This window comes from Nelumbo lutea, chromosome 8 (genome assembly GCF_056320005.1).
Source record: "Nelumbo lutea isolate HS-2025 chromosome 8, American lotus-T2T, whole genome shotgun sequence".
NCBI classification, from domain to species: Eukaryota; Viridiplantae; Streptophyta; class Magnoliopsida; order Proteales; family Nelumbonaceae; genus Nelumbo; species Nelumbo lutea.
In genome coordinates this window covers 3,728,184-3,747,123 of record NC_142691.1, presented here as the reverse complement: position 1 = coordinate 3,747,123, position 18,940 = coordinate 3,728,184, and the positions used below count along the sequence as shown (strand labels likewise).

Genomic DNA, 18,940 nt, shown 5'->3' with positions numbered 1-18,940 from the left:
ACGTATCAAGCTGACAGCTTTTTCAAAATGTAAATGCCACATCAAATTGATTGATCCAAAAAACGCCATTTTGATGATTAAAATTGCTTCCTAAGCAAACCCAAAGCATAATCATTAAGTACAGCAATGGTTTCTCAGAATATATAGTTAGTTAGTTTGTTTGTTTGTTTGTTTGTTAATTAGTTAGTTTTTTGTAAGTAACAAGGTGGTGAAACAGAGTACTCATGATCATACGTATTGATTTCCTGGGTCCCTATCTCTTTTCAGTTCCTCATCCAGGCTAATTTCCTGATATTTTGATGATGCATGCATACATGCCCAATTGTATACTAACGGGGATTTGAAGCCCCCAGAGCAGAGACTATGGAAAACAAGGACTAACTTCAACCTGGAGTTCCCTTATAATTGTATTTGTAGCCATAATAATCGATTTCCTCCCTGCTGGATGAACATGGCCACCTCGTAAGGTTCTGCCCTCTGGCCTATTCTAATCCTCTTCGAATTACATAAAAACCAGGCTTTGCTTGATATGGAAACATTTGTTGCTTCCATCCCATCACCCGTTAAGGCTATGTTTGATTTGAAAACTTACACAAAGTTTATAAGGTTTTCCTATTTTTTCCTTCAAAACACACCCTAAATGTCAAAAGTGATATTGTAGACGTTCCATGGCGGCTTATTCTCGTAAATACAATCGACGATCAGCTATGAATCTCCTTTCACCATTATACTGGTTTGATGAGACTCTAGTTTTGTATCATGTCATTATCATTGAAATCCAAATCTCAAGTCTCAAACTCTCTACCAATCACATTAAACTTTTATTTTTCGTCAGTTCAAGTTTCACAATGTGTATTTTCATGTTGACCACACCTCTTTTCCCTTTTGCAGTTAGGCACTTAGGCCCCATCATACATCCAATAAAGTATATACAATGTTTGGCAAAAAACACCTGAAATCGGATTCGTTCCTCACAAGACCCTTCTCACACTGTCCTCACAGCCCCTTGCATGAATAAAAAGATAGGAAAAACCGAAAAGGCTGTGAAAGCAGAGTCTTCTGAGCAATGAATCTGCCCTAAAAAAACCTAGAAAGTCCAAATATGCTGTCCTTCATGGAAAGAAACAGGAAGAATCACATTAATTCTGTTTGGTCGTAACGAGGTTGAGGATTTGAGACGCCAGAACCAGGCAAACTACCAACACTACGATCAAATAAACAACCATTACAAAGTACTAAACCCAACCCAAGTGAAGCAGAAGTGGCATAGGCAGCAGAGCGGAACCTTGTGAACAGAGCCTTTCTTCAAACAATTGTCAAATTCCCCAAGTACCTCAAAAAGATGAAACAAGTTGGTAATGATGGTTTTACTAATACACTTCGTCTTCTTATGGGAATCCTACCTTCTAGCCATCAAAGAACTAAGTATCAAAGCCAAGGATGAATTGCCAAAGGAACACCAGACACCTGCCGATCTGGTTGTGCTCCTCTCCGTCTCTCATCGCATGATGGGAACACGGAGTTCGGATCCATTGCACACGATGCCAACTCCACCACTTTGCATGGAATGACCCCCACGGGGTGCATAAACTGAGAACCATGGATCTGGCTGCCGGCAGATTTCATCACTATTGGAAATGCTAGTGACATCAGAGGTGGCTGAGGCGCCTGCAGTCCCTGTCTCTGACTGAAGAACTTCAGACTCCGATAGATTTCTACCCTGTTGTAGAGAAGCAGAGTCCAAGGCCTCGTGGCCATCAGAAGCAACAGACTTGGTCTCCTGAAGCTTCTTTGTGTTGAGGAACCGTCCTCCAGAACCCCGAGCCCTCCTCAGTGCATGAAGATGTCGAGATTCATGAAGATATGGCTGTAAATAATTGTTAATTTAGAAAAGGAAATAAGTTTCAGAAGAAATAAAGGGACAAAGAAGGCAGGCCCGGGGGGTAGCCAAAGTAACAAACCTTGCGTCCTTTGGCAAGCTTATTTTGGGCCTCAAGCTTGGCTCTCGACTGTCTCCGTCTGAGAATTCCACGATATTGTTTTGCATTGACATAGATGGGTTCATCATCTGTAACATCAAGAGGCAATGGGACTCGTGCAGGTGCCATCCCAATCATTTGCGAATGAATCTGTTCAAGTTCCAACAATATGCAAGTCACATAAAACATTAGCAGGTGGCATTCTTTGGTAGCAAGGCCCTTCAAATAGTCATTTTCCACATAAAGGTTGGATTTTTTGACAGTGGCAGATTACAATCTTATACCACGAGATTGGCACCATTAGCTTTCTGCTGTCAAGAAATTTTGACCCACAACCCTCTCCATTGACCTCATGCCCACGGATGCCATGATTTAGTTCCATCCTGTATTATTATCCCATTCTACCCAATATGCTCTCGGTGCCATACAAAACAGATTGAACTCCAATGATTCTACTGCCCTTGGTACTGGAACCCGCCAAAGAAATTTAATATGGATGTAAATGATCAATCGGATGTTCCACCAACTTAATTTTGCAACTAGACCCACTTGATGGGTATAGATATGTGCCGATTCTTATGGTCAAATTAGTTTCAGATTTAAGTATGAAACAGAGAAACTCCAGCACTTCCAAGACGTCACAACTTGAGTCAAATCTGGAGATAAATTAAGGGGAAAAAAAAAAGAAAAAGAAAAATATACCAGTAGACACCCTAGTATTCAAGTTGGCTATGATCTAAAACCATTAACAGCATACTCTAGACCAAGTCAACTTTATTTAATTGCCTAAAACACTTCTGAATTGGCAATTCATGTAAAACAATTGTCATTTTCCAAACCATGTAAATAAAACAAACCTGCAACCAAATTATTGCATACAAATAGCATTGTAAGTCTTCAAAAATTAAAGAATAAATGGAAGAGGAAGAGAGAAGAAAGATAGTTTAGGGTTAAAAACATAAACATAATGCTGTCTCATATAGTCACATGGGAGAACCTTCTTATATTAAAACTATTCAATAATTACAAGGATAACTTTCTTGAGGCTATAAATATGATTATAGTGAAGCCCCTAAACTGAGACATTTTCAGAACTACCTTTATCTCTAATAGAATTAAGGGTAAATTTCTTAAACTACCCTTATGGTTTAGCTAAATGACTAAGTGTACCCTTACTGTTTGAAAATCGACTAACACTACCCCTACTGTTTCTGACAATTGACTAATACTTGCCTTACTGTTAGCACCCGTTAAAAGAAAGATAAAAAGACAAATTTACCCTTTATTCTTCTTCAAATTTTCAAAATAAAACAAAAAAAGGGGGGAAAGAAACACTGGTACATCAAAACCCTAACCACATTTATGGGGACAAGTTTGGTTTTAAATGGCAAGAATCCTGGACTCTGTAATTAAAGAAGAGCATGTTTCCCATTTCACCCAATAACAGCTGCTGCTGTCAAGAGAAGAAAAAGAACTTGCCTTTGTGCAGTAACAGAACAACAAGAGTGGAAGCGATTTGGAGACATAAAGATTCGGAGATGGAACAGTTGCAGTAGAAAACTTGTGTTATGTGTTCTGAGAAAACCTCTCTCTCGACCTGTACTCTCCTCTCCCCCCTCCCCCATTCGTGTTTCTTGTTTGTCATGGCAGTCAGCCATTTGGAGACGGAACCTTAGAAGGTCCTGCCTTTCCCTAAATCCAACAGGCATTTAGAGACCACCAACAAAAATAGCATCTGCTCAAAGGAGGTGGGCTACCAGAATTCATAAAAAGCTTCTCCTTGGGAGACTGAACAGAATTACAGAAAAAGTGGAGGTGGGATCAAAGAAACAAGCCATGGTATCGAATACCATGGGAGACTGAGCAGAATTCATAAAAAGCTTCTCCTTTATAATACTGAATCTATTAGCAAAGTTTCACTACAGATGTCGATCGAAGACCAATTAAAGCGGCTTGGAACGACGAGAAGGCCTCCTCCGAAGTATCTCTTCTCGCGAAACCGGATTTCCTGTGGCGTTGTTTCCTGCTCTGGTTTTCGAGCTTCGAATTCCGAAGCCCAAAGTCCTCCTTCCTGTTCAGCTCTTCCTTCTCCCTGAAGGCATACGGCAAGCTCTTACCTCTCTATTGCAAGCTTCGCTACAAAGCCCTGCAACTTTGCTCGGGGCATCTGTGCATATGCCATTAACAGAGCTTGAATTTTGACAGAAATTGTAGGATTTCGAGCTGAATTTCCATGGATTTTGAGGTCACAAGAATCGCCTTCGTCTTTGAGAAGAGAGAGAGAGAGAGAGAGAGAGTTTGTGTTTAGGTTCTTGTCTGAAAAATCAAACAAAAAAAAGGCGGTTTTATCCGAAATCTAAGAGAAAAGATGGAGAAAGGGAGACGAGAGAAGGGTAGGAGGTGAAATGAAGAGAATTGAAGAAGCTAAAAAAGAAATTGTTTGTTTGACCTTTTTAATACCAGCAACAGAGTTTCTGCTACCCAATAAAAGCAGCTGAACCTAAGATGTGGCTTCTGAGTTATTCTCTATGATCCTTGAAGCCAACTCAGATCAGCCGTTCATGGCATCCTCGAAAGCTGCTGTCGCAAAATGGAGTGCTGGAACGGGAGGGTAACTCAGATCAGCCGTTCGATTTCCAGGCAGTACGCCAGAGTTAATTCATTACCTTCTTTGAAAAGGGTAATATTGGATTTTGAAAAAAATTATAGGTTACGTGGGATCACGTGTACGAATTGTGATGGAATCTTAACGGTTCCTAATGGTAGGGGTAGAGGTAGTCGATTGTCAGAAAATTTAAGGGTACTCTAAGACAATATATAAACAGTAAGGGTATAGTTAGTCAATTAGCTAAACAGTAGGGGTAATTTAGGAAATTTACCCTAGACTTAATTACATCATATAACATATCCACATACCAACGAGCTTGACAAAACAATTTTTTATACTTATCTAATATTTTAGTTCATAAAGAAGGAAAATTATGTCCAAATCACTGAACTAGATTCAAATATCTGCCTACAATTAACCCAAGCAAAAGATACCTACCAACTACCATGCAGTAGTCACCACAAACAGGACGTACCATGGTTGTTCAGTGGTAACTGCAATCTTTTCCATTTTATAAATGAAACCTTTCTGACATGGAAGTAACATATCATAGATGAACATATGACAGCATACTCGTTCAACACCAAATCCCATACTACTCTGGATATGTGGGTGCACATGGAACAGGAAGGCATCAATCCACAATATTTATGAGTGGCATGTATTCTAGTTGAAAGGATGTATGAACGATCAAGTGCAAAAATGTAGCCCACCAAGCTGGCAACACTTACGAGTGCATGTATCTCATTTTGCCAAATTGAAATTTATTCTATATAATTGTGTTTCACCACTACATGAGCTAAACTTCTTTTGTTGTAGTGAGAATTTGGTGGGGCTCCTATTAAAGAGCTAGGTTAAGAGTTGTGAACCCTATCTGGCTATAACCATTAAATCTATTTTATAATCCTTAATCTTAAAGAGCATTACTTCCATCTTCTTTTGGGACCATCCAGTATCCAATAGCTTTCTACAAAAGAAAGGGAAATTGCAGTGCAATGATTGCAAGAGCTCTGCTCTATGCTCAACAGTGTTGTGGTAGGCAAAATTGTCAAGGTAGCAACTAGGGGACAAGGCACCCCTTGGAGGCTCACCACACCCAATCACCAAGCAGTTTTGTACATTGTGTTATAAAATAGTTTTATATTTAAGATTATAACCATAAAATAGACATTATTAAACTAAAATATTCATTTTGTGTGTTTATATACTAATTTCTTTTTATTATGTTCTTATTTGTTAAGGTTTAATCAATACAAACATTGCTAAATGCTGTGCTTTTTTTTTTTTGAAATCTTTTTGAAGGGCTACACAACAGGGGGTAGCCCTTCCCCCAACCCATAACCCCCCGAACCCAGACTTCAAAACCTTAACAAATAAGAAAGAACTTAAAATTTTGTCTAATCAACACATTTTCTTCTTCAACCATTTCTTTTCTTCCTTCCTATAACAAAAATAGGGATTTGGCCCCCATATTTTTTGAATTTTCTTTCCTTTCTTCTTTTTCTTCTTAAAAATATGTTGATTTTCTATACTTTAACATGAAGTTTATACTTTTCTTTTGAAAATTATGGATAATTATTAAGGAAATATGATTATGGAACCTGGGGAACTACCCTAGGATATATGTCCTGCCACCCAGCCTCCCTTGGGGCCTTGAAAACTATGGCAGTAGGACGAGGAAAAAATCGTTCTTGGGTGTTCCTGGCATGTGAATAAAGATCTCAGATTTGATAGCAAATCTCAGATGCTTGGAGCCAGTTCCTACAACCACAATTCACTATTTAACTTTTAATCATTAAATCAACTCTAAAGTCCAATTATAATGGCTCTATTTTTTGACTCAACATAAGGGCTCAAATCTCCATTTATAGACTCCATTTTAGACATTGTCTCCTAGTTGCATTAAAACTAAGGTAAAGCTATAACCCACAAGAAGACTTGGATATGGAACCTACTGATAATCCCACTAGAACAAAGCAAACTAAAACAACTAATAAAGCCAAGAAATTAAAGAGACTCAAATCCCATCACAAATTGACACCCCACCAATAGCTGTATCTTTGTTAAAACACACCAAACCCCTTGCACAGACATGATATTGCATTCAACTTATGCATTTTCCTCCAACCCAAACTCTGTTGTAAGAATTTCAACACTTTTGAAGACCAAATTAGGTGGAGGGTATATGACTCACTATACTATGCTGATTGCTTTCTAAAGAATTTAAACGCCCAAGTCTGTAACACTTCTGGGACAGATGTGAGAGTATCATTCACTGGGATTAGTGATGTTGCCTCTCATTTGTCATCGGTAGATGCTACTTAACTGTATATGTTGACCATATGGCTTTTAATCCTTGAGGGTTGAAACTCCCCAATAGAACTCTGCAGAGTGTGGGTGTTTAGTCTTGTACATCTCCCTACCCAAAATTTCCCTCTTTCTTAATGTTGTATTCATCTACCTGCTAAAACAGGGCTATATTTTCACAGGTAATCAAAAGCTGCTTTACAGTATATCACCCTCTGCACTCAAAAACAGTACAACAATTAAATACAAAACCCAATCTAGAAAATGAACTTTAAGTCTTTTGAGAGTTAAAGATCAACCCATGAGAAGGCTGCTTGCACAAGCAGAAAGGCAATCCAGGAAACTACTCTCTTACAACAATCTAAGCCCCTATAGGGGGAAACAAGCTCGAAATGAGGTTATATCCATAAATTAGAGAAAGACAAGATATTTGATGGCACTTACAACAGCTTGTGGCCCATAAGCAGCCAAATACCCATTCATATATGGTTCAGCATAAGGGTATGGAATACGAGCCTGAAATATCAATTATGAAGCGTTAGACCAGCATCCACAGCTACAACTATCTACCTGAAAAAATGGCATAAACTAACCATTGACTGACTGTAACCAATTTGAGAAGGGAAAACAAAATCAGGGGTCCCCAGAGGCAAAACTGGTTTCGTCTGACTTTCTACATGCTTTCCATAATCGTCCAATCCTGGAAAAATGTTAGAATAGAAGTCAAATTAGGTATGTGCCACCAGTGAAACATGGGCATCTAGGAAAACCTACAACCTTGAGAAGAAAATCCCATAGTTTTGAAAACAGATGCCCTTCTACAGATGTCAGACCTGTTGGAAAGTTAGACAAAGTGCCAACTTGATGCAGCCAGAAACGAGAATAATGACATGAATAGCCATGTTCAGGTTCAAGACCCCAGAGCTAAAAGCAGAACTTGACGTCTAAGATACATCCATTAAGTAATGTCAAGATATTGGAACTCTATATAGAAGAAACCTAATGCTCTAGGAACCAGAAACCAAGAAATTACTCGTCCAATTTCAAATAAATAAATAGCAAGAAATGCAAATGCTGGTATCAGAAGAGAATGACAGAAGCCTCTACAGTTTTACTAGACACTAACTTTGCCTTTCAAAATCACACAGTACTTGCAAGTCAAATGTCTTTTCTTTTCTTGATGCATAGTAGTGATTAGTGAATCATAATAGGAAGGAAAAAATAGCAGACACATAATGTAAATAAAAATGGAAGGTGCCATGAAAAGGCAAGATATACAAAGGCAATAAAAAGTGGGATAAAGCAAGATTTACAATACCAAGTGGCAACTAAATTTTCTGTGGATCTAAGACTACTAGTAGAGAATAAAAATAAGAGTACTTTTATCTGTTGAAGAAAAACAGTCCAATGAATGAAAAAATCTCATGAGACACCAAGAAATGAGAACATGAAATGCAGAGACAGAATAGAATTTAAAAGAAAAAGGAACACCAGTGAGTGCCACAAACTAATGGGCCAAAAGTGTCAAGCACATCCTAAAACAACACATTCTTGATCCATTGCCACAAGGTGCAATAGTTCTTTGTTTTCACTCATAAGATGAAGTAAACATCTCAAAACAAGTTGCTAGATACCATGGACAGCCTGTCTACTGAGGCTTTCAGCAACTGAGTAGGATTCTTCTGGAAGCATCTCCACTTTATGCCATGTAATTAGTAGGATCAAAATGGAATATATAGGGATGGTGACTCATCAAAGGAATTCCTTATAATGAGTAGGGAACTTCAATGTAGCTTCGAAAGAAATGGCAGAAGTAAGACCAGATGCCTCAGAAAGGGGTAAAAAGACTTCCGCTTTGTCCAATTTTATATTAGGTAAATTATAAAAGATAGTCATCCACATCTCACAAACTAGAAGCATGCTAGAAAGCATTGCAAAATGTGTATAACTGAACTTCAACCCACTAGAGACATGGTACAACTAGTGTCACACTTAGTCCATCAATGTCAACAATCATGGGTTAAATAGAAATAATGACAACCATATAAAATTTAACACAAGTAAAACATTGAATTTTTTTTTGATAATTAAAACATTGAAAAACTTTATTTGATTATGAATAATGTATACCAGATTGTGTTGAAATGAATTGCCCATGATGGTTTCCTCCTGCCACAGTTGTCACTTCATGGTGAGATTGACCGGTTGATTGAGTTGAGGATGATTCCTGGTCCTGTGGTTGAAGACCTAGTGGTTTCATGTTATGACAGTGTTGGAATTGAGTGTCCATCTTCGAGATCAAACTTTGAGATATAGACGATGCAGATATTTGTGACCCAGAAGAGTTCAACCACGATGGGCAGCTAACGACACAAGGGGATGTTGACCAGACTGAACTTTGATCAGAATCTTTCTTAGCTATGTTTTGCATTATTGTGCCCTCTTCTCAAATTTTTTTCAGTATATATCAAAATTAAGATATGAAATCTCCTATATCCTCAACAATGTCTTGAACTGCCTAGAAAGTGCCTGCATAAAGAACCCCAATAACCAAATACGATGAAGCCATCCAGCTAATATCAAAGTTTGATGCAGATCAAAATGACATTGCAATACTGGAACCGAAGCCTAGATATATTTAATTTGATTGCAGTATTATCACAAAATACAATGTAGATCCACCATTCAAATTGATATCAAATGTTTCTATTCACTAAATCACTGTCAACATGAACAAGTCACATACTCTCGGTACAAAAATTTGCCCTCCCTTCCAGAAGAAAAGAACTTAAAGAATGGAACAAACCCTTAGTAAATGCCATTGCTAATTTAGAATGGTAACATCAAAAAGCAAATAAATCTTTAAAGAAATTTGATTAATCTTGTGAACTTAATCATGTCAAGGACATTGACAACTGCTATCTGCAAGCTACAATGCACAAAAAACATAATCACTAGATATTAATATCCATAAACCCCAGATCCTTTGGCATTAGATAACAATAAATGGAAGAACACAGATGGGTAAATCAGTAAAAGATGCTCCTGGAACCACAAATGCCTCCATAACAAGAACAGAGAAAAAACTTTAGGAAGAGGAGCACCTATATAATCCATCCAAAGTGGCCCATGACTACAAACACCCAATCCCAGAACCTACAAAAGGATCAAACCAATACAAAAACAAAGACCTGGAGTTCAGACATCAGACAGACTAACCAACAACCCAACCAAACAAAAGGCCAATAGACCAGGAGAAGATCAAGAAACCCAAGAATCGTTAAATAGAAACAGACAGAGCCAAAATGAGGCTACCTAATCAACAGGAAACTAGCAAACACAGAGAGAAACATGGTAATAAAATGAACACAAACTCCACAACTTCAGGGACTGACCCTGGCAATCCACTCCCACATCATCTAGAAGAACAATTAAAGAATGGTATCTTCATCTAGCCAAAAATGAAAATAAATTTCTTTTCCTTCAGGAAAAAAAATGGCCACAGAACTATTTACATATTAACATACAGCAAACCAATTTCCTTTCCTCATTTTTGTTTTGAACCAGCATTTTTCTTATGCCCTATTTGCCTGAGCATCTCTTTCACTATTCTCTATTATAGGGAGGCTCACAGGAACTTTCAGCTCCATCACCTTATCCAAAACCAATCACACCCTTATCAACAGCCAAAGAATCATGATGTCATGATGCAGCATGTTGGAGAAGGAACACTGTCTACCATTGCCACAAAATTTAAGATGGAGATTCTTTTTGTAATTAAATTTAAAGTGGAGATTGACAAAATAATAGGAGCCATTACTTGGTGTAATGGTAAAATCTCTGGCTGGCAAGCATGAAGACAGAGTTTCGAGTCTGAGAGTGGCCACTTTGTGCAAAAAAAATCCAAAATTTAGGACAGTGTCCAGTCTACCCCTCCCAAGTCCCAGGATAACTGGTACCAATCAATGATTTTAAAGGCATGTGACGCATATGCCTAGAGATGCAACTTCAGGTGAGGCACAATCAACATGCCCTGAGGCATTGGTGCCTCTGAGGCATACATCTCATGCAACCTAATGTACATTTCATTTAGATAGAAAGAGAGAAAGGAAATGAATGGAAAGGAAAGGGTAGGGAAGGGTGCCAACACTTGATGCAGCCCAATTTGGTTTCTTGAGCTAGGGGATCATGTCCTTGCTTCTTTCTTGCTCACCTCTGTTTCAACAGAACCCTCTTTCAGCTAATGCTATGCAACTTCATTCTTCTTAAAAATAACTCCTCCTCCTCCTTGAGGAGATTTATGCCTCCTGCTTTCTGAACCACGCCTCACGCCTTTGAATAGTGGAACACCTCATGTCATGCCTCCACAATTTAAAACGTTTACACCAACATTGGGTAATGGCATTTTAGATCAACCGAATAATAAATCTATCTGCACCTCCCTCCCTCCCCCCCCCCCCCACCGGGCAGAAAGAAAAAGGAAGATATGCATGAACAAATATAATAAAACGAGAATCTTTTTTGGTAAATAATGAGATGAGAAAAGTAGCAGAAAAGAGATACAAATCTAGAAAGTCAACAGAGCTCCGGAAATCTCATGATAATGTTCTTTGGACCTTTTTATTTATGCTATGACATGTTGATTCTTTTTTCCTGTGAGATGATTATGATGATTATAATTTTGATGACTCAAGACATACAACTTACAGTATCACATAAATTAATTTTCTACTATTTTTGTCTGCTTTACATCTTGCATTTTATCTTCTCAAAATAATCTTGGAATTTTCAGGGTTGACCAGTCCATAGGTTCATAATCCTAAATTATTCATTTTCCTCCAAGTGGATTAGTATCACTCTAAGAAAAGCTTATGTATATTTTACCTCCGTTTTGTTTTTGTTTTCCTTGATAATTACCTCTGTTTTGTAATTAAGCATGTATTTCAATTGAATTCCTACCATTTATCATCTTAACACTTAAAATTTCATATCATCAACATTTCCACTTGTGATTTTCTAACTCCTATTGAGCCATAGGACCCTATAGAAGAAATAATGACAGTATATCCTATCTTACCAGTAGCAATAAAAAAAATATCTTATCAGTAATGAGGCAACCTGTGTGCAGTCAATCTTGCTACATCTTTTTTTTTTCATAAAAAATGTTTCATAAAAATAAATAAATAAAGTAAAGCTTGAACCATTGTAACTTTAACAGGTATTAGAGCTATCTGGAAGGAAAACGTCACTTATCAAAAAAGGAAAAAAAATCTAGGAGAGTTCATCTCATTTTGATTTATCCAGCTTACTAATACAAGGTCATCACTTAATACAGAATCAACAGAATGCTAATAAAAGGAGAAATGTGTCATTTTAGTTTTACAGAGAATGAGTACAACTCCGCATTAGATGAAGAAATAATGGTTTTAAATGCGAAAACAAATATGAAATGAGCCCATCTCAAATGTGTCAAAAAGAATACAAATTAATAAGGATAAAACGCTAAGAGGCATAGTGATGCCACCTGAAATGAAATAATTTTCTTCTTTTTTTTCTTTTTTTTTTTTTTTGGGGGGGGGGGGGGGAGGCAGTAATCATTTTCTTCTAGCTTTGCAATGCATTAATGCATTAGAAGCTACAAACTTCTAAAATAACATTTCAGAATGCTAATGGAAATCGAAACAAGGTCACTTTAGGATTTCAATAAATGATTCATTTCTATTCGCCATCACCATTAGGGTTTCCCCGGCACATTAGGGGAAAAATCCTCCTTACCACGGTGAACTCTATTTCAGATGACGAATTTATGGGTTGGAATGGTATGAAGGACGAAAATGAAATAACCTCACGCCGCATGGCTTCCAAAACACAACAAAGACGAATCACAAATACGCACAAGTCTTGTCAACTCACCCAACTATTCTGGGTCATTAATAAACCAGTAGCCCATACCACAAATAATACAAACACACTATAAAGAAAATGAAAATTAACCAAGTTCTAGAAGAAATGCACTCGGGCTGTAAGAGGAAATAAAATAGACAGGATATAATTCATTAAAAAGAGTTTCCATATGAAAATTCCTTCTCAGGAACGCAAAGCATGCAACAAGACCCACGTCAAAAATCTGCAAGTACAAAGCCAAGAACTAGAACTGTTTTTCCATCTGCATAATTTCAAACTAAAAAAAAGCATTCCGAAACAACAAATAATAGCAAATAAACCAGAGAAGTGCTTGCATGCTGGTTTCTACAAAAAAAAATATAAGAGACGAAGAACAGAAGTGAAAAGAGAGAGAGAGAGAGAGAGAGAGAGAGAGAGAGAGAGAATGGAAAGAAAACTATATGCACATTTATAGATAAGTCAACAAACAACGAAACCAGAAAGGGAGAGAAGAAAAAGTGAAAAGCGGAGACAGACAGAAAGAAGAAGCCAGAGAAATAAAGAAGAGATGAAGATAGAGAGAGAGAGAGAGAGAGAGAGAGAAAGAAAGAGGGAGATCAGAGAGGACCTTTGGGATTTGGTAAAGTAAGAAGAAGTGCGAAATAGATGATGTTGGGGAGGATCTCGGCATGTCTCCCTTCTTGAAACCTCTTCGCTCTTGGCTTTGCTGCTAAAACTCTGATTTTCACCGAAAACTACGGTCCATTGCTCCTTCCACGCTAAACCCAAAACTCTCTAAACTCTCTCAAATCAGACCATTTAAGCACACGCTAACTCCCTGGTTCACTTCTTTTTTTTTTCCCTTTTCTTTCTAAAAAATACCTTTAAATATTATAAATGTACTACTCTTCAGAAGCCAACCACAGTGACCGCACCAAGCCATGCTTGTTCCCTTCTTCCTCTCTCTCTTTCTCTTTCTCTTTCTCTTTCTCTCCTTCTCTCTCCCTTAAAAAGCTCAGACGCCCTTCCTTTTCTGTTTCTCTCTCCTCCCTTTATGTGCTGTTAATTAATGTTGAACATTTAATAAATAACTAGGGACGACGATTCTTATCTAAGCGCTCAATACTTTCAGTTATTTTCGGAACTGCCACTTTCACAAACCCCAAACTAGTTTCTTTTGCAAGCACAGGTGGTTTCCAAGAATATACAAGGGTAATTCAGTCCCTTTAAAATTTGAGGTCGCTATGCTCCCTCCACCATCTACAGTCTTGTTTTGTCGAGACTCTAGAGTCTACGTAGGTTCAAGTAGGTTGCAGACTGCAGTCAAGCGAACTTACGCGTCGGCCCATGAGCCCAATTCGTTTAGTAAACGCTGACAAGGGCATTTTTGTCTCTCTCGCTATCTAGTGGATTAATGTCAATCATTTTCTATTTTAAGGAAAAAAAGTTGTTTTTTCTGAGGTGTGTCGCGACCGTACATCAACCAATGTTTCGTGACGAGTGGTTTCCGTGCAGGTCTGCTACAAAGTAATAGTTAGGTGGTGATGCATTGCACTTGATCTCAGCCCTTTATCAATTAGAAAGATAGTTTTCTATAGTTGACCAACCGATATCTGACATCATATTATTATTATTCGATCGTGTGTAATTACTATTTATCCTTACTTTTAAAATGTATAAATGCAGGTGTCAAAACCTCGTACAGTGTTCGCAACTAATATGCTTTATACTATTTATTTATCAATTAGAAAGATGTTTGTTATGGATGTTGAGATTCCGGAAGCCGTACCAAATTTAAAGCTGAAAATATGTTTTATACTAATTTTATTTACAAATAATAAAGGTAAAAAAGTATAAATGAATGAATGTTGCAATCACTTGTTCGTATATAATTTTTGTAACTATGGGTAGCCGCACTTATCCTGGTAATTTTTGTAAATATTTTTTAATAATATTTGTTTGAGTAAATTCATTTATTCATATTTTTTAATGAGCCAAATATTAAAGTGACTGTTTTATTCATAAAGAGAGATGAATAAATTTTATCGGGATAAGTGAATCAATTTTATCGTCAGGAATAATATTTATTATAAAATGAATACTGAAAATAAATATCCATTCATCAAAATTTTCCTCCTTTAAATAATGTATTCTTATTTGATATTGTTTTTTTTAAATGTTACTCTAGATTATATTTTAAAAATCAGGAAAATATCAACACCAAATTCAATATTTTCTGAAAAAACGACACGTTATTGTCAGTGGCGTAATGATACGTATCATTTTGAACAATGTTAAAAATGTTGTCGTCAGCCGTACTAGTACCAAATAAAATGAATATTATTTTTTCTACGTCGTGTGATAACATCGATTCTAAATAAAATATAATTACCCTGTTCTCCCTACCCGTCCGCCCCCGGGCCAATTCTTTACACGCCAAACGCGTCAATCGGACGTTAATACTTTATAAACAGGCTCATCCATAGATGTTAAGACACCCAAATGGGCTCTGTAGCCACCCTACTGTCCTTCCTTATTTGGCAAATCATGCAGTGCGAAGCAAGCTGTGGGAAGGAAACGAGTAGAAAAACAGGCAACTATGGTCCAGTTCTAGTCCAATCGAAACAGTCCTAAAAGATTTGTCCTTGTTTCTATTAATTGCCATGCCATTTATACAACTAGAACAGTGGAATTCGACCCCACTCACTCAGACACTGTTTACATTTAGCTTCGTACGAGTTTTCTTCACTTTCACCGGACAAACTCTATAGTTTGGGTTTATTGTCTATAACTCCCTTCATTTTTCATCATTTCTCTTAAATTCGCCCTTGTAGATGGTTATTGGAAATTGCTCTTGTAACACGTTGCTTGATGGAACCTTCTACTCTAAAGCATAGTTTTCAAATCGGCATTGACTCAGATGATGGAATTGTTTAAGCAATCGATTCCATTTTATCCCAAATTTAGTCACTGGCCAAAAACCGCTGAATCAGTCAACAATTCATTGATTTGGATGGTTGAACTGTCAATTCATTCAATGGTTTTTAGTCTTTTTATTTTTATTTATTATTTTTTGTTAGAAGGGGCCGTCTATTCAAATCAAACAGTCAAATCGTTAATCCAAAAACTGGTGGCTAAAACGATTATATTTTCATATCATTTTTTTAAATCATGCTCTAAAGTCCATTCATATTCTTTTAATTCTCAAGTAAATTATATGATAATTTTTTTTATTTATAAAAAAACTATTGTTAGAATAGACCAAATTATCTCAATACATTCTTATCAACCCCAAGATGGAATAATTACTAATCCACTTGGTAAGTGATATTCAAAGAAAATGATTTTTTTAATGGATTTACATGAACGAGTAAAACATGAGAAAAAAGCGGCCCATTGACCGACCTTCTCCCCTTTAGAATCCAAAAAAATGAAAAGGGCCTAAAAACCTAGCCAAAGAAGCAATGCCACCACCAGCTAAGAAATACCGCTATTATAGTTAGCTGGAACAACAAATACGATACTAAACATAGAGTCATTCGAGTATTAAACAATAAATCCCCTAAGGAGACACCATTATCCGTTGTATAACTTTTTCTCTTGTATTTGTTTCTGTTTTTATTGAAGAGATAGATCATCTAAGTAGCAAAGAGATGATTATGTCATCCCTAACAACATGGTTTTTTGTTTCTTTCTCGTACCCAATGTTCATTTTATTTCCAAATTTAGCTTTTTAGCTAATTTTTCTGGCATTAATATTTGAGAAAATTTTAGTTAGATTCAGCTCAACATTTAAAACAACAATGAAGGTTAGTTCAGAAACCAAAAAAACTTTGACAATCTGTTGTATATTTCAATTACAAAAACCCTTGTCATGTCATTGGAAGCTTATGTAGCTGTTGTCAATATGGGATTCTTAATACATATTGGACACCACATGGATTATTTGAAAAAAAAAGGGGTTTTCACTTGCTCTCCCATCTCCCTCTATCTCTCAATCTCCTTCCCACTCTCTCACTCTCATAGTTGTCTCTCCCTACTTAACGATTGTGTGATTTGAGAAAAGAGTTTTACATTATCTGAGTCAATCTCTCTCGTTCTCTCTCTCTCTCTCTATCAATCTACCATTCTCCCTCATTATGTTTCTCGTTTAATCTCTCATTCTCCCTCGTTTACTCTCTTGGTCGATCTCTCCTTCTCCCTCTTACTCTCTCTCGGTTGATCTCTCCTTCTCCCTCAATCTCTATTGTTCTCTCTCATTTTCTTTCTTGCTCCCTCTCTCGTTCTTTTTTTCTTATTATTTTTTCTTACACACTTAACGGCATTAACTAGACCATATTAAAGAACATAAGACCAACTTGGTACAGTTCTAACTCCCTTAGCCCAATTTGATAAAAAATCACAATAAATTCTTGGCCATGAAATTTACACCAACTTTATAAAATTTTATCTTGATTATACCAGTTGTTGGTCTCTTAACTAACTTATAACTTGTATGATTTGATTAATACCATATAAGTTTCTGTGGAAAAAAAAAATCTAGGGAGGGAACAGGAGAAAGACTAAGGGAGAATGAGAGATCTACTGAGAGAGAGATAGAGAGAAAGATTTTGATTTGGTCGTAGACCAAAGCTTAGAGAGGGTGGGAGAGACAAAGGGAGCAGGAGAGATAGAGGGAGTGGGAGAGACTAAGGGAGTAGGAGATTGAGAGATAAATGGATCGACAAATAGATTTTTTGATTTTGATATATTTTTTTTGTTGTGTCTAACATGGATTAAGAGTCCTATGTTGGTAGTAACCACATAAGCCTCTGATGACATAGTTGGGCTTTTTATAATTTGAAATGTACAACCAACTATCAAAGTTTTATTAATTTATAAACCAACCTACAACGTAAGTTTAAATATATAGTCGCTCTAACCATAATTTTTCCTAAATATTTATTCTTTTTGTTTTTAATCTCTTCACATTTCTTTTTGATTTTTTTTCCAATAATGACATTACAAATTTTCTAGTTAATTCTCGTATTGAAGTCAAACAAAAAAATTTGATGAGAGTTGCTTGTAGTTCTAATTGATTTATTTCTTCCATTCTCCCAATCATGTAAAGTCTCTTCTCCCCACCTCCTTCAATTGGAAAAAGAAATACATTATTTTGTTTGCCATTGTTAATTCTTAGGTTGATCCGCATGCATTTTAATGGTATGATGGAATCTACTTCACTAAATTGCACCTATTTGCCATGAAAAGAAAAATATTTACATACTTTTGTAATCCCTCCCTCACCCTCATAAGGTTTCTTGAGCTATAGAGCATGCATCCTTCATTTATATGTCTCTTCCATTTTTCAGGGTTCTGTATTTCCTCTTAGTAGGGGTGTTCACAGTTTAGTTAACTGAACCATGGATAATTTTTGTAATTCAAATCGGTCCTATCGGTTTTTCTATTTCTCCAAATCAAAACCGAATTGGTATCACCAATTAACTGGTTCGTCGGTTTCGATTATTGATTGGTTTGGTTCTTTGGTTTTTTCAGTTTTTTATATTTATAATATATATTATATAAATATGTATAATATAAATAATAAATGGTATATAATATATTATGAATATTATAAAAATATATAATACATATATATTTATATATAATATATAGAAGATATATGACATATAATTAAAATATATATATACCAGTTGGTTCGATTAACCATCATTTTTTATAAGATAATCAAAAACCAAACTGATCCTTTAATTTTTCAAAAATATCAAACCAAAATTCAACCAATCGATTCAATTAACCGCATTTTCCAATTCGATTCGGTTTTTAAGTTTTTCATCGACACCCCTACCTCTTAATGTTACTTTCATCATTGATTTGTTTTTTTTTTTTTTTCAATTTTAGTTTTATCTAAATCTCAAGATCATTTGTTTCTAAAACTAATAATATACTTATCTAGCAAAAAATAAAACTAATAAGATACTCTATATATTTTATTCGTGGAATTTGAGAAGGGAGCTTTTGTCGGCTCGCCGGTTGGTGAGGAAACACAATGCCACGTCAAATGATTAGCATTGCAGTGAGGACGAAGGTTAGAGAGATGAAGAAAAGAGAGGACCGTTGACTGGAGGAGGCCACACTCACAAATGACAAATCAAATCGAGAC

General features: G+C 36.4%; 1 protein-coding gene across 2 annotated transcripts; it reads right to left on the bottom strand.

Annotated features, from left to right (window-relative positions):
• Window positions 1-876: 876 nt before the first annotated feature.
• On the bottom strand, window positions 877-13,837 carry LOC148842244 (nuclear transcription factor Y subunit A-4-like). 2 transcript variants are annotated; one of them, XM_088958916.1, is made up of 7 exons: window positions 13,406-13,809; window positions 9,025-9,423; window positions 7,672-7,727; window positions 7,488-7,594; window positions 7,339-7,410; window positions 1,962-2,129; window positions 877-1,867 (listed from the first exon to the last, which is right to left on the bottom strand). In XM_088958916.1, the coding sequence occupies exons 3-7, from the start codon at window positions 7,688-7,690 to the stop codon at window positions 1,499-1,501; spliced, it is 735 nt and encodes a 244-aa protein (XP_088815042.1). In that variant the 5' UTR covers window positions 7,691-7,727; window positions 9,025-9,423; window positions 13,406-13,809; the 3' UTR covers window positions 877-1,498. The 2 variants fall into 2 exon arrangements, with proteins under 2 accessions (XP_088815042.1, XP_088815040.1); XM_088958914.1 differs by lacking the exon at window positions 7,672-7,727 and having other exon boundaries at window positions 13,406-13,837.
• Between the last annotated feature and the right edge of the window lie 5,103 nt (window positions 13,838-18,940).

Bases quoted from the DNA above. Each gene is read 5' to 3' on its own strand.
- LOC148842244 (XM_088958914.1), bottom strand. From the start codon at position 9,325: ATGCAAAACATAGCTAAGAAAGATTCTGATCAAAGTTCAGTCTGGTCA. The intron at 7,411-7,487 runs GTTAGTTTATGC...TTGATATTTCAG, and splicing joins TTGGTTACAGTCAGTCAATG to GCTCGTATTCCATACCCTTA. The intron at 1,868-1,961 runs GTTTGTTACTTT...AATTATTTACAG, and splicing joins AGCTTGCCAAAGGACGCAAG to CCATATCTTCATGAATCTCG.